We start from the raw sequence: 15405 nt of genomic DNA, 5'->3' as shown, positions 1-15405 counted from the left end.
TATGGGTCTAAGTTCATTGTGCCAACTTTACTTGTTCCAGGGCAGAAAGATGAGATGATCATTGGGACCAATGTCATAAGACCCATTATACAGGCAATGAAGTCTGATAATAAGTACTGGCAGCTGGTCTGCTCCAATACTTCTGACCCCAATTGAGAACAGTTTCTTGGACTACTCAGCTGCATTACACGCTGGTCTGGTCCCAAAATGCCTGAAAAAGTTGGTACAGTCAAGCTAAGACAACCTGTCACTCTTGCACCTCAGGGAGAGTCTCTAGTATGGGGGAAGTTGCCCAGCAGTGCTCCTGTGTCACCTGGGAGTACTGTCATTGTGGAGCCCACTTCTTCCTGTTCAACCCCTAGAGACATCATTGTTGGGCGGGTCGTGACACCCATGTGGGGTGATCGTTGGGTCCCAATGAAGATCCTGAACCCAACAAAGAGACCTGTGACACTGTGCCGTAACGCTAAGGTAGCAGATGTTTTTCCTTGTATTGCAATGGAAGACCTTCCTTTGTCACAGAGTGTGTGTATGCAGCAGACCTGTGAGGGAAGTGACCCAGCCTCCAAGTCAGGTACCACCTCTTATCCCCTTCAGCAGCTTAAAGACTGCGGATTGGCGGATGTTGATCTTGAAGGCTGTGAAGTATCAGAGGAATGGAAACAGCGACTGGCTGAACTAGTCCTCACCTACGAAGATGTATTTTCTAAAGACAAGCTGGACTGTGGCGAAGCAAAGGACTTTGTCCACCGAATCCACCTCACTGATGATTGCCCTTTTAGACTCCCCTATCGCCGTGTCCCTCCAGCTCACTATCATAAGCTGAGAGAGGTGCTGTCTGAGATGGAGTTTAAAGGAATCATCAGCAAGTCAGTCAGTGAGTATGCCTCACCCCTTGTTCTCGTCTGGAAGAAGTCAGGGGAGTTGAGGATCTGCACGGACTTCCGCTGGCTTCACGCCAAGACCGTGAAGGATGCACACCCGCTACCCCACCAGGCTGACTGTCTTGGGTCATGTAGTGAACAGCGGTGGTGTCGCAGTCGACCAGGAGAAAGTCAAAGTCATCTCAGGTTTTGAAAAAAAGGATTTTATGGAGAATGACGGCTGCACCCCATCACAGCGGAAAGTCAAGTTCTTCCTGGGCATGGTGCTGTACTACCAGCATTTCATCCCTGGCTGTTCTTCTCTTGCAAAGCCACTTTACACATTGACTGCAGAACAGAAGAGGAGTGCCAAGGCTCCTTTGGGCGGAGAAGAGCAGGCACCTTCAGAAAACTGACTCCTCAGGACTGGACTTCTGCTTGTGAGAAGGCGTTTGAGGATCTGAAGAGTGCACTTCTTAATAGTGTGGTGCTGGCACACCCAGACTTTGAAAGGCCCTTCATCCTCTGCACCGATGCATCCCTTGATGGTCTGGGTGTAGTCCTGTCCCAGGTCCCTGATGGCGAAGAACGAGCGAGACCCATTGCTTTTGCAAGCAAAACTCTCAGCCGCAGCCAAGTCAACTACCCTGCTCACAGACTGGAGTTCTTAGCCCTTAAATGGGCAGTTTGTGATAAATTCAGCCACTGGCTCAAGGGTCACAGGTTTACTGTCTGGTCGGATAACAACCCCCTCACTCACATCCTGACTAAGCCAAAACTAGATGCCTAATTATTGTTATAATTACACAAAATGTGTAAGTTACATGTAAATACCTGAATATTGTTCGATGTTTTGTCAATGTGGAACCATTGTCTCGTTGTCCCTCCTACTGCAATAATTACTGGGACACCTGTCTTTATATATGCGTTGGACACGCCTTCCAACTTCCCTTTTGTCCACCATAACGAGAGAGGTAGGCGTCCATGCGACGACAGAAAATGTCATGTTAAGAACTTCAGTTCACTTTCTTGTTCTGTATTGTATTTTGTGTAGAGACTTGACGACGGAAAAAACGTATTAACAACGATTATATTCTGTGTTTTATCAGGTATGTTTATTTCACTGTTGTACGCCCTTTTGTCCACCATAACGAGAGAGGGACTCGACGACGGAAAAAACTTATTGACAACGATTATATTCTGTGTTTTATCAGTAAAGTGCAGCTGAGCAATCCATGGTGTCGGTCGTTTTTCATAAAAGCCACACAACGCAGAGAGGAAAAGACAACCGGTTACATATATATATATATATAAGAAATACTTGAATTTAAGTGAATTCTAGCTACTCCTCCCCCTAAACCCCGCCCCTGGCCCCGCCCATCCCGACCCCAACCCCCCCCCAAAAAAATATCCCGAATTTGGAGGTCTCAAGGTTGGCAAGTATGGCTATGGGGCAATACTAACCAATAGGTTACTGCCAAATAAGGCGGAATTAATAAACAAAAGTTTTTACCTTTCAATTTTTGAGGGGACGCTCTGGAAGTAGCACGCCGAGGGACGGGACAAAAAAGTTTGCATTAAATATAATTGGGAAGCCAAAAGCTGGAGCTGGTGTTATGAAAGATGGTTACGTTACGTGATTGGACACAGAAATATGGACCCGGTGCGCGGAGGAATGGGACAAAAAAGTTCACGTTACTGGGCGGCCAAAAGATGGAGCTGACGTTACCAGTGGGACGTCACAAATGGGTCATATTCCAAACGGCTCCTTTGAAGAAAGTACGAAGGAAGTCAAGATTGTTTTAAAAATATCTCCGCAATGCCTTCGCAGTTTGATTTCAAATAATCGGGACTGAAGCAGATCCCAAATACACAAGAGCAGGTACCAACAGGAAAGTAAAGTTGGTTTTACATGACAGGGCCTAAAAATTCTGTGGGGCGAAACAGATTTCTGACAGGGCTAGAGCACTCCCTAGCCCCGGTGTAGCGCCGTCCCTGCACACACGGCTGTGAGAGAGGAGTGCTCGCGCTGCAAAGGCACACGATGGACAGAGAAACCTCCGTCCAAAGTGTGTGTATCAACATATTTGGACAGAACTTAACAATATTAGACATATCCCCTATTCAGCTATTTCCTTTTATAATTTTATAGCTGCTGGATGACCTACGGGGCTGATTAAAACTAATTACGTTTTGGTGTCATTTGATATTTTTTTAATGATGTTTCTTTTTTCACCTAGAATATATAATAATAACATATGTTCTTTATGATAAAATCTCTTTTTGCGTCTTCAGCACAGAGGTGCTGCTTCCCTTCCATGCACCTTCAGCGGTAAAAAAAACCCAACTGGTGTCAATGATGCACTGCACGACTGCTTTTAAAATTCCCATAAAAAGTGGTTGATGTCACTGCTTGTTTGACAACATAGCAAAATGCCACAGGTGGGAGCATTATAACACAAATGTGCAGTAAATGAGAGTGTCTCTGTGGTGATTCCTCGTTTAGCACACGCTAAATCCTCATTTAATAAAGGCAGCCACTTTTCAATTGCACACACAGTCTTAGTAAATCACACGCAACACACCCAGTACTTGCAATTTTATAGATTGCACACGCTATATAGCGCAAGGTATTTAGATCTTTGTAAATCAGGCCCTTTGTCACATCCTGGATATTTCCTCTAAGTTACAACTGTGCTTTGATGTTATTTAAAACCACGGGCGTGCGTTCTGCTTTAAAAACCATTAGCGGGGTTGTTAGCACTGTGTGTTCATTCCAGATTGCTCACGAATGCCATGTAGAGTTGGGTTACTGATGTGGAAGAATATTTGCATCCTTGAATCAACAGCGTTCATCTCCACTTAGCATTGCCCGGACAGCTGCTGAGAGCTGATAGCAGTCTTGTTTGGCGCGGCTTTACTGGTACGTTTTATGTCTCGTCTTTTGACATTGCTCCTGTCAAAGGCTCACTAATGTGGAGATGTATTATTAGAAGTTGAAGATGGAGTTCTGTAAAAATTTGTTCTGCGAAAAGATGGTCAATTTGATTGTCGCGGTGAACGTAGCACTTAGAATAGCCGCTTTTTGTTGTTGTTGTGTTCACATTTAAACCGGTAACGGAAGTCCAGCTCGCTGAATATTTTTTATCATTTGCCACAACATAAGAATAAAATATAAGACATAAATAAGGCTTAATTTTACACCTAATTTTTATGAAAAATTATGTACAATAGGCTTTAGTTATTATCCATCCATCCATTCATTATTTTTTTTAATCTGCAATGTTTTGGAGCGCGATGTGGCGAGGGACGACTAAATGCTTTTGATGCCCTAGGACAGGTTAGAAACGTCTTATGATTGTTATGTCATGCTGCCACGGAAGGGTCCAGTGATGTCAGAGAGGAAATGTGATAAAAGTCATAGAACCTGTAATAGAACATGTTGCGCTTCAGTAAGGTGTTACAAAGCAACACAAAAGCAACAATACGTCAACATCAATAATACAACATTCATGTAAGTCAACTTGGTGTTAAAGGGGAACATTATCACCAGACCTATGTAAGCGTCAATATATACCTTGATGTTGCAGAAAAAAGACCATATATATTTTTAACCGATTTCCGAACTCTAAATGGGTGAATTTTGGCGAATTAAACGCCTTTCAAATATTCGCTCTCGGAGCGATGACGTCACAACGTGACGTCACATCGGGAAGCAATCCGCCATTTTCTCAAACACCGAGTCAAATCAGCTCTGTTATTTTCCATTTTTTCGACTGTTTTCCGTACCTTGGAGACATCATGCCTCGTCGGTGTGTTGTCGGAGGGTGAAACAACACGAACAGGGACGGATTCAAGTTGCACCAGTGGCCCAAAGATGCGAAAGTGGCAAGAAATTGGACGTTTGTTCCGCACACTTTACCGACGAAAGCTATGCTACGACAGAGATGGCAAGAATGTGTGGATATCCTGCGACACTCAAAGCAGATGCATTTCCAACGATAAAGTCAAAGAAATCTGCCGCCAGACCCCCATTGAATCTGCTGGAGTGTGTGAGCAATTCAGGGACAAAGGACCTCGGTAGCACAGCAAGCAATGGCGGCAGTTTGTTCCCGCAGACGAGCGAGCTAAACCCCCTGGATGTCTTGGCTCACACCGTCTCTTATGCCACCGAAGATGATCAAGAGAAGATAATCGACCCTAGCTTCCCTGGCCTGCTGAAATGAGGGTATGTCTACAGAATATATTTATTGATGAAAATTGGGCTGTCTGCACTCTCAAAGTGCATGTTGTTGCCAAATGTATTTCATATGCTGTAAACCTAGTTCATAGTTGTTAGTTTCCTTTAATGCCAGACAAACACATACCAATCGTTGGTTAGAAGGCGATCGCCGAATTCGTCCTCGCTTTCTCCCGTGCCATGTCGTTTTCGTCGTTTTCGCTTGCATACGGTTCAAACCGATATGGCTCAATAGCTTCAGTTTCTTCTTCAATTTCGTTTTCGCTACCTGCCTCCACACTACAACCATCCGTTTCAATACATTCGTAATCTGTTGAATCGCTTAAGCCGCTGAAATCCGAGTCTGAATCCGAGCTAATGTCGCTATAGCTTGCTGTTCTTTCCGCCATGTTTGTTTGTGTTGGCTTCACTATGTGACGTCACAGGAAAATGGACGGGTGTTTATAACAATGGTTAAAATCAGGCACTTTGAAGCTTTTTTTAGGGATATTGCGTGATGGGTAAAATTTTGAAAAAAACTTCAAAAAATATAATAAGCCACTGGGAACTGATTTTTAATGGTTTTAACCATTCTGAAATTGTGATAATGTTCCCCTTTAATGTTAAGAGACTCACCTGCAAGACTAGTGTAGTTCTATTATACAGCAGTTAGCCAATTTCTGTACTTGTATGACAGTTAAGCATGTTAAAGTTAATTCAACATAGTTTGTACGTTTTAAAAAAGGTTTGCTGTAGTAACAGTTTTGATAATTTCAGATGAGCACAGGTGTTTAAATAGTTGAACAAACAAAGTTATGTTTACATTGCAGACTTAACTCTGATCCTTGTTTGCCCTTATTGTGAAATGTATCAGATTTTTTTCATGGTAATGTAAACAGTACAATTTTAGTCCGAACGTTCAGTTCGCCTTCATCCAACTTGTACGTCATTGAAAGGTGACAAACAACTTTTCACCAAAACAGACAGGTGCAGATGTGAATGGTGGACAAAGGAGCAGAAAACAGTCAGTGGCGAAAAATATGTTTTAGAAATGATAAAAATATCGAAGGACTTTTGTAAATGTACCAAGCCTCTGCCTCCTCATCCACACATTTCTCAGTACAAATGTAGCAACAAGTATATCACAAACTAAAACTACCATGGCTAGAAATCTTACCCTCTTACTTAACCTCCTACGTGAAATATCAAATGTGCAAACTTCTTGAAATGCCTGTAAATGTGCCAGAACCAACACGCCATTTTACTTACGTAAACACAGGGCTTCGCGTGTCATGGTTTGTGTGCATGCGCGTCAGTTCACGGATGTAATCGGTTTATATTTTTTCTTGTAATGTGAGCAACCCCCCAAAAAGATTGGATTTAATCCAAAAAATTAATTGAGCATTATACACTGCAGTGTGAACCTAACCCCAGAGGTCAACCAGAGTCCCAAAATGGTGTGTACGTGAGCATTTAATGTTCCATATGACGTTCCATTGCTGGGCCAGCAAGCAATCTTTTGACAATAAAGTTTACACAAGCTTTCCTTTGTGGACCTTACTTTCTCATTAAGCCCTTCCCTAACCCACAAAAATAAAAGTAAAGATTTTCCAAATGTGTTGGTAAAATGAGGAATTCATTATTGGATGAAGCAAAGTGATGTAAGCTAAACCCTAAATGATTAATTCATTGATTGAATGGTATCTTGTATCTTTAGTTGTGGTATCAAAACATACTGTCATAGCTTTAATGACTTGTGTGTTTTGGTCTTTCCTAATTCCCTCCCACCACAATTGTATTTTTTCAAATTACCACCTCTTCTTAATCTCGTTTTTTTTTGGTCTCCACAGCCACAGTCCTCTGATACACTGCTCTGTCAGTAGATCAATAGGAAAGCTCTATGTCAAGAGAACCCATCTTCGCTGCCCTCTTGGACCAGTTCCCTACGTGTCTCCTTTGAATGCAGACAGTCTACAGAGAAAATGGATTTCTTTATTCCATATTTGGGAGGATCTTTTCTCACCCAATAATCCTCCTCTGGATCACTTCTCATTCTCTGCATCGCTGCAATCAGGGAGGATACACCGTGCCTAATCAACTTTTCATCGAAGAATGTTACTAAGGCTTTTGTGAGACTCAAACAAGAAACAGCCTGGGAAAATAGGGTATCAGCACTAGACACAATGAGGAGAGAAAAAGAAAGATGCGGGAGGGATGATTGGAAAAAAAACAGTGAGAGAGAAAAGTTGTGCATTCAGCTAAGCTGCAAAGGATGGCTCGTCCTCCCTCCCCTTGCCTCTCTCCACCCCTTGGAAAAGTGTTTTCTCTCCCTCTCTCTCTCCCTCTCTCTCTGCAGCTGTGGTGTGCCAAGCATCACCTCTACAGAGCAAGAGCCTTTACTTCAGCAGAGGAGGGAGAGGGGAAAGAAGGGTGGCTGCTAGAAAAGAAGAGAAAGCAATCAATGATGTCTGTACATACTAGGGAGCATCTTTGACTTTGCGGAGAGAGCTAGAAAGCGCACAGGAAAAAGGGCAGAGATCTTGCAGTGTCAAAGCGACCGCTGTGGCTGAGAGAGCGCACGGAAGGGGAATCAAACACAGACTCTGTTTATCGCGGTGTCCCTGGCATCAAGAAAAAAATGGAGCCGCAGACTGGAAGGAGGATTTAGGTGATCCTTTGACAAAGACAGTATGCTGGAAAGATCAGCATAGCTGATTGAAGAAGGACGGTGACACATTTAAAAGACCTAGAAGGAAAGACTAAAGTGACATGTTGTACTTTTGGCTGTATGGATGGGGGGTAACAGAGAAGAAAACTCCGGGAGAGAAAATGTCCTTATAAAGAACAGACTTACCGCAAAGCTCTTTACACTCACAATAACTTTCTGAGGTTTGGCACGCTCAAAAAACATAGAGTATAAATAACCTCCATCCTCAGTTGCTTGAAATTGAGACCATTAAGATGCCTCCCGCTGATGCAGTCTGAGCCGTAAGTGGATTACGACGGCAGTGTTTTGGGATTGCACTTTTTCTTGAAAAAAAAAAAATATATATATAATCCTAAAGTGGCGGATTTACATCTGTCACAGAAGAAGAGGATTCTCGTGCCGCTTCCGTCTTTCTTCTTTTGTGGATTACAGATGGGCTTTGGGATCACTCAGCAGAGTCTCCTGGAAGACTGTGCACCAGTCATTAGGATAAAGTACAAAAGGGGACTCAAGTGAGTACTCGGATGAATCTTTATCTCTAACGATTAGGCAAACCGTGATGTTGAAAGTGATTCTGAAATTGAAGGTTTTGTCTTTTAATCGTAAGAAAATGTAAGTAATTTGTTCAGGTGTTGAATTTTTAATGAAGGATTCACATGGGAGAGACATATGTGCAGCCATTCATTTGTTGACACACCAAAGGAGCATCAATGACTAAATGAGTGGTCGTGTTTACCTGGCACACGACTTGGACACAAGCAGAGATTGATTAAGTGTAATCTATGCTACCTGGATTCTAGCAGAAGTGGAAGTCACAGAAGGAATCAAATTTACGTTCTCACGGGACAAACGGAGTTAACTCCTCTTCAGCACACAGCTCCTCCTTCTATCACTTGAGCAAGGATGGTACCCCCACCTCCCACCAACAAACCTCACGTTTGCCTGTCCACCATACTTATCATGAGCAGCATGGCACTGATTGATGCTTACCTGGTGGAGCAGAATCATGGCCCACGCAAGATTGGCATCTGCATCATGGTGATGGTGGGAGACATCTGCTTTCTGATTGTCCTGCGATACGTGGCGGTATGGGTGGGGGCTGAGGTGCGCACGTCCAAGCGAGGGTACGCCATGATCCTTTGGTTCATCTACATCTTTGTGCTGGAGATCAAGGTCTACTTTGTGTATCAGAACTACAAGGCCGACAGGAAGAGCCTGGATGCTCTTGCCAGAAAGGCGCTAACGTTGCTGCTTTCCATCTGCATTCCGGTGATCTTTGTAGTGCTGGTGGCTATTGACCACATGGAGTACGTGCGCGCCTTCAAAAAGCGGGAGGAGATCCGCAATCGTCTATTCTGGGTGGTGGTGGACTTGCTTGACATCCTGGACATTCAAGCCAACCTGTGGGAGCCCCAGAAAAAGGGCCTCCCTCTGTGGGCGGAGGGCTTGATGTTTTTTTACTGCTACATCCTCCTCCTGGTGCTACCCTGTGTGTCTTTGAGCGAGATCAGCATGCAGGGTATCAACATTGTCCCCCATAAGATGCTCCTGTACCCCATTCTCAGCCTGGTGACTATAAACATCATCACACTCTTCATCCGTGGTGGGAACATGATCTTGTACAAAGACGCCAGGGTCTCTGGGATCCTTATAGGAAAGAACATACTGGCCATCATCCTAAAGACCTGCAGCTTTGTGCAGTACAGGAGACAGTTGCAGAGTGCTCCACCTACTTTCGGGGTCGAGCTGCAGAAAAACTCTCTGGGCCATCCTCGCCCTGCCCCCACTCCGACCCAAGTGGTCCTGCAGGACCAGACACCCCTTCCCGAGGTGACAACGTGTGAGCACACGTGACAAAATGCTCTCCAGCAACCTCAAAAAGCTTGCAGGCAACAATGTTTCACACTTTTCAGGCCATGTGAGCAATCATCAGAACACAATGACTGCGCTGATTTCGTAGAAAGCATCCGCAGTACTGTCATGATGCAAAATACATCACTTGTTTCTCCTGTAAATTCCATTCTTTGTGTATTTTTCCAACTATACAACAGAAAAGAACAGCAAGAGTATATATTTTTGAATTGTTGCATTCTAATATGTGCTGTGGTGTGTATTTATGTAGATTGAGTCTTCTTAGTAATTGAGGGCTTCAAAACACACCTTGAACAATCAATGATTGACTATGGAAGATACATGTTTAAGTGAGTGTTTTCTATGTAACTTTTTGATAAAATACTGCCCATCTTCTGTAAGAACAGGGTTTGCATCGCATCATTTTCAAATTATCGGACCAATTCAGTGTGTTGCTATTTTAAAATTAATTAACCTGTGCAGCAAAATAAAATAAACAATGATTTTTTTCCCACTCATTGCTGAAGTGGTGCTTTTGCAGCATAATTGCTCTTAAATGGTGGCTGTCTGATTCCACGTTGCTCATTTGCAGTGGGTTGAGTGAGAAGAGGAAGAACATGTTTGCACAAAGGGATAACACACCAACTAATTATTATATCAGAGTCATTCCCGTATGTTTCCCCAAAAACAGGAAACATTAAGTCGAAAGTAAAAACAAGTCATGCAAACATCATGTACTGCATGACTCTGGCTGTGGAACCTGAATGTCAAATGATCCTGATGTCTACAATTCACAATTCGGGAAGTACTTGCCTCCAACGTTGCACAGAAAACCAGAGTTTGAACTGCCATCATGCACAACGCTACACGCCAATTCCGCATATTTCAAAATGTTCAAGGTTCAGTTATCAAAAAACTAACTAGGATGGCACTTAGTTGAGAGCAGACCTCTGTCAGGTGACTGTGCTCTACATATCAACACAAAAGATTCCTAGGAAAGGTTTAAAGTAGTTTAATTCACATTGTTACATGTGTTACGATAAAGAAAAATGTCCTGCACTCTCAATTTGCTGCAGCAACTTTACTTCTACCATTAATTCACAACTAATGGTTCCATTTAGTGCAAAGTGAGGCAAACGAAAAGAACATTTCTTTTAGCCATATTTTTTTTTATCACATTTTAATACTCTTTTGATGCAAATGTGCTGCCTAATCTCAAACAAAAATGGGTATAGTAGCCAAAAAAATTTCAAAGTAAGGGTACAGTTACTAGAGTAATGAGAGTCAAGTAAATGTAAAAAATAGTCATTCAAATAATTTACTTAACAGTAAATATTCAGTGGAAAAAGTACTGAGTAACTGGTATGTAGCTTCTGATTTATTTAGCAGTTATTTTAAATGGTACTTGTACTACATTTGTAGTTGGTGTGTGTGTGTTTGTGTGTGTGTCTGTGAGACAGACATAAACACTACTATGACATATAATACAAAAGATGCACATTTTACAGTCACTTATGATGTTATTATAACACTTTTTCTCCAGTTGGAAGTGGGGTTGCTGTCGGCTGAAATGTGAAGTTTTCTACTGACACAAATGACAGGGCATGATATAAATTTTAGTTTTTTATTTTATTTTGCAGGGTAAACAAAGGTAAACACTGAAGAGTTGTGCTGCCTCACCTGATGTCATGTCCATTTTTACAGTGTGATCATGTGACTACCAGACTCTGTGTGATTGGTTAAAGGGAGTCAAATGTCACTGGTGCATACATTCGATTGGTCAAACAGAAGAAGTCTTTCTAACGAGCCAAATGTTACGATATGATTGAAACTCAATGTAACAGAGTAAAAGTACAGTTCCTTACATACTGAAGTAAAAGTAAAAGCATGTTGCATTAAAACTATCCAGACAAGTACAATTGACACAAAAAGTTACCTCAGTAAATGTAATGCGTTACTACTCACCTTTGTTCTCAAAGTTCCATGAAAATCAACAGTGTTGTTTTTGAGTTTTCAGATTAGTTAAATGGGTCCTACTCTGCAAAACTACATTTTCTTACCTGTCGGCCCTTTTTTTTGTATCTGGGATCCACCATAAGTCCAAAATAATTTAAATCAAATCATGTAGGCATGACAGAGATATTTATAGAACAATTATGCCTTCTTACAAACTTTCTCCAAACAAGTTGTTTGAAACTTGAGACTCAAGTGACGTATTTTGCCTTTGCTAGATCGGCGTATATCTCCATACATGGCAGAGATTTACCCGAAGAGCTTTGCGCGAGTCCGCCTTTTGTATTCCGTTGTAGTCCAAAGTCGTAGTGAATAAGTTCCTTCTTTTTCTCTATCCTGTTGTTGTGGGGCAGACTGGCTTGTACATGCACATACATGCTAAAATCCTCCGCTGTAGCGTATCATATCGGCTCAATGGAGTTGAAGGGGGAGGAGTGCTTCAGCTTGTAATTTAAAACCGCCCACAAAACAGCGCATTCTGAAGAGACAGACAAAAAGCTTCTTGAAGACGATCTGTAAAACAAAATCTGTGTAAAAGTTTGACCAAAGTACCACCATTACATGTCATGTAGACCAGTGGTCCCCAACTACCGGGCCGCGGCCAGGTACCGGTCCGTGGATCGATTGGTACCGGGCCGCACAAGAAATAAAAAAAAATAAAAATATATTTTTAAATGTTTTCAGTAAATCATTCTGTTATTAATATTTCTGGTTCCTACATTATATATCAATATAGATCAATACAGTCTGCAGGGATACAGTCCGTAAGCACACATGATAGTATTTTTTATGACCAAAAAAACCCCCCAAAAAAACCCTCCCCCCGGTTTGTGGGACATATTTTCGAGCGTTGACCGGTCCGCAGTTACAAAAAGGTTGGGGACCACTGATGTAGACCACAAGGAAGTGTTTTAAATGTAGAAAAAAAGGGAAACTGCTTTTTTGGGGGGAATTTTGCATGACGACGGATGTATTTTTTTAATGCATTCTAAATATTAAATAAATGTGATCAAAAGTCCGCTTACAATGGAGCCTATGAGAGTCGCTCTATTCTGTCTATAAAGCCCTTAAAAACATCCAAACACCTCCATTAGGGTTTTATATACATGATGTAGGTATATATGTAATGTAATAACATTCACATTAATAATAACATTTAATATTTACGTATTATGATCATTTTTGCAGCCCTTTGAGACACTTGTGATTTAGGGCTATATAAATAAACATTGATTGATTGATATTAAGCATACACAGCGCATTAATTTCAAAAACGCATCACAATGTTCGCTTTTTTTTTTTACAACATCACAGATTATTACTCCCTGCAGACTTCATGAGAGCCAACAGACATAATAAAGCATCACTTACTGTGCAATGTCTGCTGTCACCAGCATGCCGACTGCTAGGAATGTTCATATATTCCCATTTAGATGTAGAACGACTCATAATCCTTGCAAAGAAACAGGGGGGAAAGTGTCTTTTCGTGTCGTTCTCGCTCTTTGTGGGTCTAAATTAGCTGTCAAAGTGTACCAACTTGTCACAATACGTCTTTCTCCTTCTACTATCCAGGTGAGAGGCATGATTTACAATCTACAATAAAGGTTGACGAGCAAGGAAAGGAGGAAGCAGCTCATCAGTCGACTATGTCAACATTGGCACACAAGCTCATAATCGCTATAAATAGTTTTGCGTTAGCGCTTATAATAACAATATCACTAATACTTGGTTAATATTAAAGTCAGGAAATGTAAATGGAGTATTGGTGGCGCCTTTTGGGCGGAATAGAGGACCATCCACTTTTATTTACGAGTTAGAATGCATTAAAAAAAAAACCCATCCATCATCATGTCTTCCATAATGATTGTGAGCGATAGGCAAAATTGCAAAAAAAAAAGTGCAGTTCTCTTTTAAGTAAATGACAGGCTAACTAAAACACACATAACGTGACGAGCAGATGAAGGGTGAAAACAATACCTAATAAAAGGTTTTATGAGCAACAGCCCACGTGGATTGATGGCACTTCTATTATTTCCTATGGGAAGACTGTGTTTATAAATTGATGATTGAGGATATATCTAAAGACTGGATTAAATTTAAAGAGACTGCGGAGTATTGCATGAAGTAGAGTTGCCATATACCAACAAGCAGCACAAGGAGGTCATTTAATATGCTGTGCAAACAAAGATATATATCTCTGTAAAATATGAACTAGATTGAGGCTTCCTTTCTTGTACTCTGCATACATTCCTTCACATAGTCTCTTCAACTAGTGACTCTTATATTATTTAAAGCACACTGGCTGCTCTGAGGGTGCAGTCGCTGGTTCAATATTTTCCCCTCTGCACATTGTTAACTTGCTGTGGTACAAAGGAGCCTGATACTTCTAGGTTGGAGCAACCAGCATCTTTGAAAGATTGTTTCATATTTTCACATTCCACTGCGTGCGCAAACAAAAGGGAAAACATTCATCTTGTAGTAGTCCGTCAATTGGATTTGAATGAACTAATGAAGCATGATCAGCACAGGTGCACACTCATTATTTTTCACAATGGAATTTGGAATGTCACACGCATCATTTGGAATTAACTAACAAACATTTACCTCTGATTTGTGTGAGGCCCCTTGGTTGGTGATGATACATAATAATGGTTCATAAAAACCTTCCAAGTGGCAATGTGATTCACCTCCAACATCAAATTACTCAATGGCAACACTTATGTGTTCTTTTCTCAGTTCAAAACTATTGATAAATCACGATAGAAATAAGCACATATTAGTACAGATATTTGGTTTGTGCTCTCAATATTGATAATACATTTTTCTCATACTGCACTTTTCAGATTAGTCCAAATCTCAGAGCTTTAAGAGGAAGTCATAACAATGAAAAATACATAAATTTTCTACATTCTCAAACTGTGGTACGTGCACCACTAATGGCACGCTGGCTCCATCTTGTGGTACGCCAAATAATGACTAACGATTAAAGTACAGTGTTTTTTTTTAGCTATATTCAAACAGAGTGTTACTGTTCAAACTGTGTGTAATGTTACAGTGGCCAACAATATTAAATATTTAGACTTAGACTTAGACTTCCTTTTTATTGTCATTCAAATTTGAACTTTACAGCACAGATAAGAACGAAATTTCGTTACATAAGCTCATGGTAGTGCAGGATAAAAAAAGCAGTAAGGTGCATATATAAATAAATAAATATATATGAATAATATATATAATATATATATAAAATAAATAAATATATATAAGTATATATAAATAAATAAATAGATTACTGTACAGATAAATATATTGCACTTTTTCACATGCGTCCACGTTTATGGATGGATGTTATATTGTCTTTTTTATTCCAGCGAGTTAATCCATTTTGGGGGGAGTTGAGGGGATAATTTAATTATGATGCGTTCAAGAGTCTTACGGCCTGTTAAATAAAACCTCTGCCTTGTTTTGATGAGTACTTAGACCTACCACACTACTGTATTTTAATGTTGGTAATTATGGCGGTACTTGGAGCACAAGTGTTTTCTGAAGTGGAACCACTGTTTTATAGCACCTATTTTATTAGGGTCATGGGTACACCAGCTGGAATTGTCACCTTTTTACCAGAAGGCCCATATAAACAACTCTTCACGCCCATATTCACAACTATGGAAAATTTAGAGGCTCCAATTTGCGAACATGCATGCCATGTGGTTAGAGTGTCCGCCCTAAGATCGGTAGGCCGTGAGTTCAAA

The 15405-nt window shown here is 41.1% G+C and overlaps 1 protein-coding gene across 1 annotated transcript; it reads left to right on the top strand.

The window, feature by feature from the left end:
* Positions 1–7482: 7482 nt before the first annotated feature.
* Positions 7483–10145, top strand: LOC133607664 (transmembrane protein 121). Its single transcript, XM_061962548.1, has one exon. The coding sequence runs from the start codon at positions 8693–8695 to the stop codon at positions 9641–9643; it is 951 nt and encodes a 316-aa protein (XP_061818532.1). The 5' UTR covers positions 7483–8692; the 3' UTR covers positions 9644–10145.
* The last annotated feature ends 5260 nt before the right edge of the window (positions 10146–15405 follow it).

Source organism: Nerophis lumbriciformis, linkage group LG02 (assembly GCF_033978685.3).
Source record: "Nerophis lumbriciformis linkage group LG02, RoL_Nlum_v2.1, whole genome shotgun sequence".
Taxonomy (NCBI): Eukaryota; Metazoa; Chordata; class Actinopteri; order Syngnathiformes; family Syngnathidae; genus Nerophis; species Nerophis lumbriciformis.
This window is presented reverse-complemented; position numbering and strand designations above follow the sequence as displayed.

What these genes read in the sequence shown, in the direction of transcription:
- LOC133607664 (XM_061962548.1), top strand. Translation starts at nt 8,693, where the DNA reads ATGGTACCCCCACCTCCCACCAACAAACCTCACGTTTGCCTGTCCACC.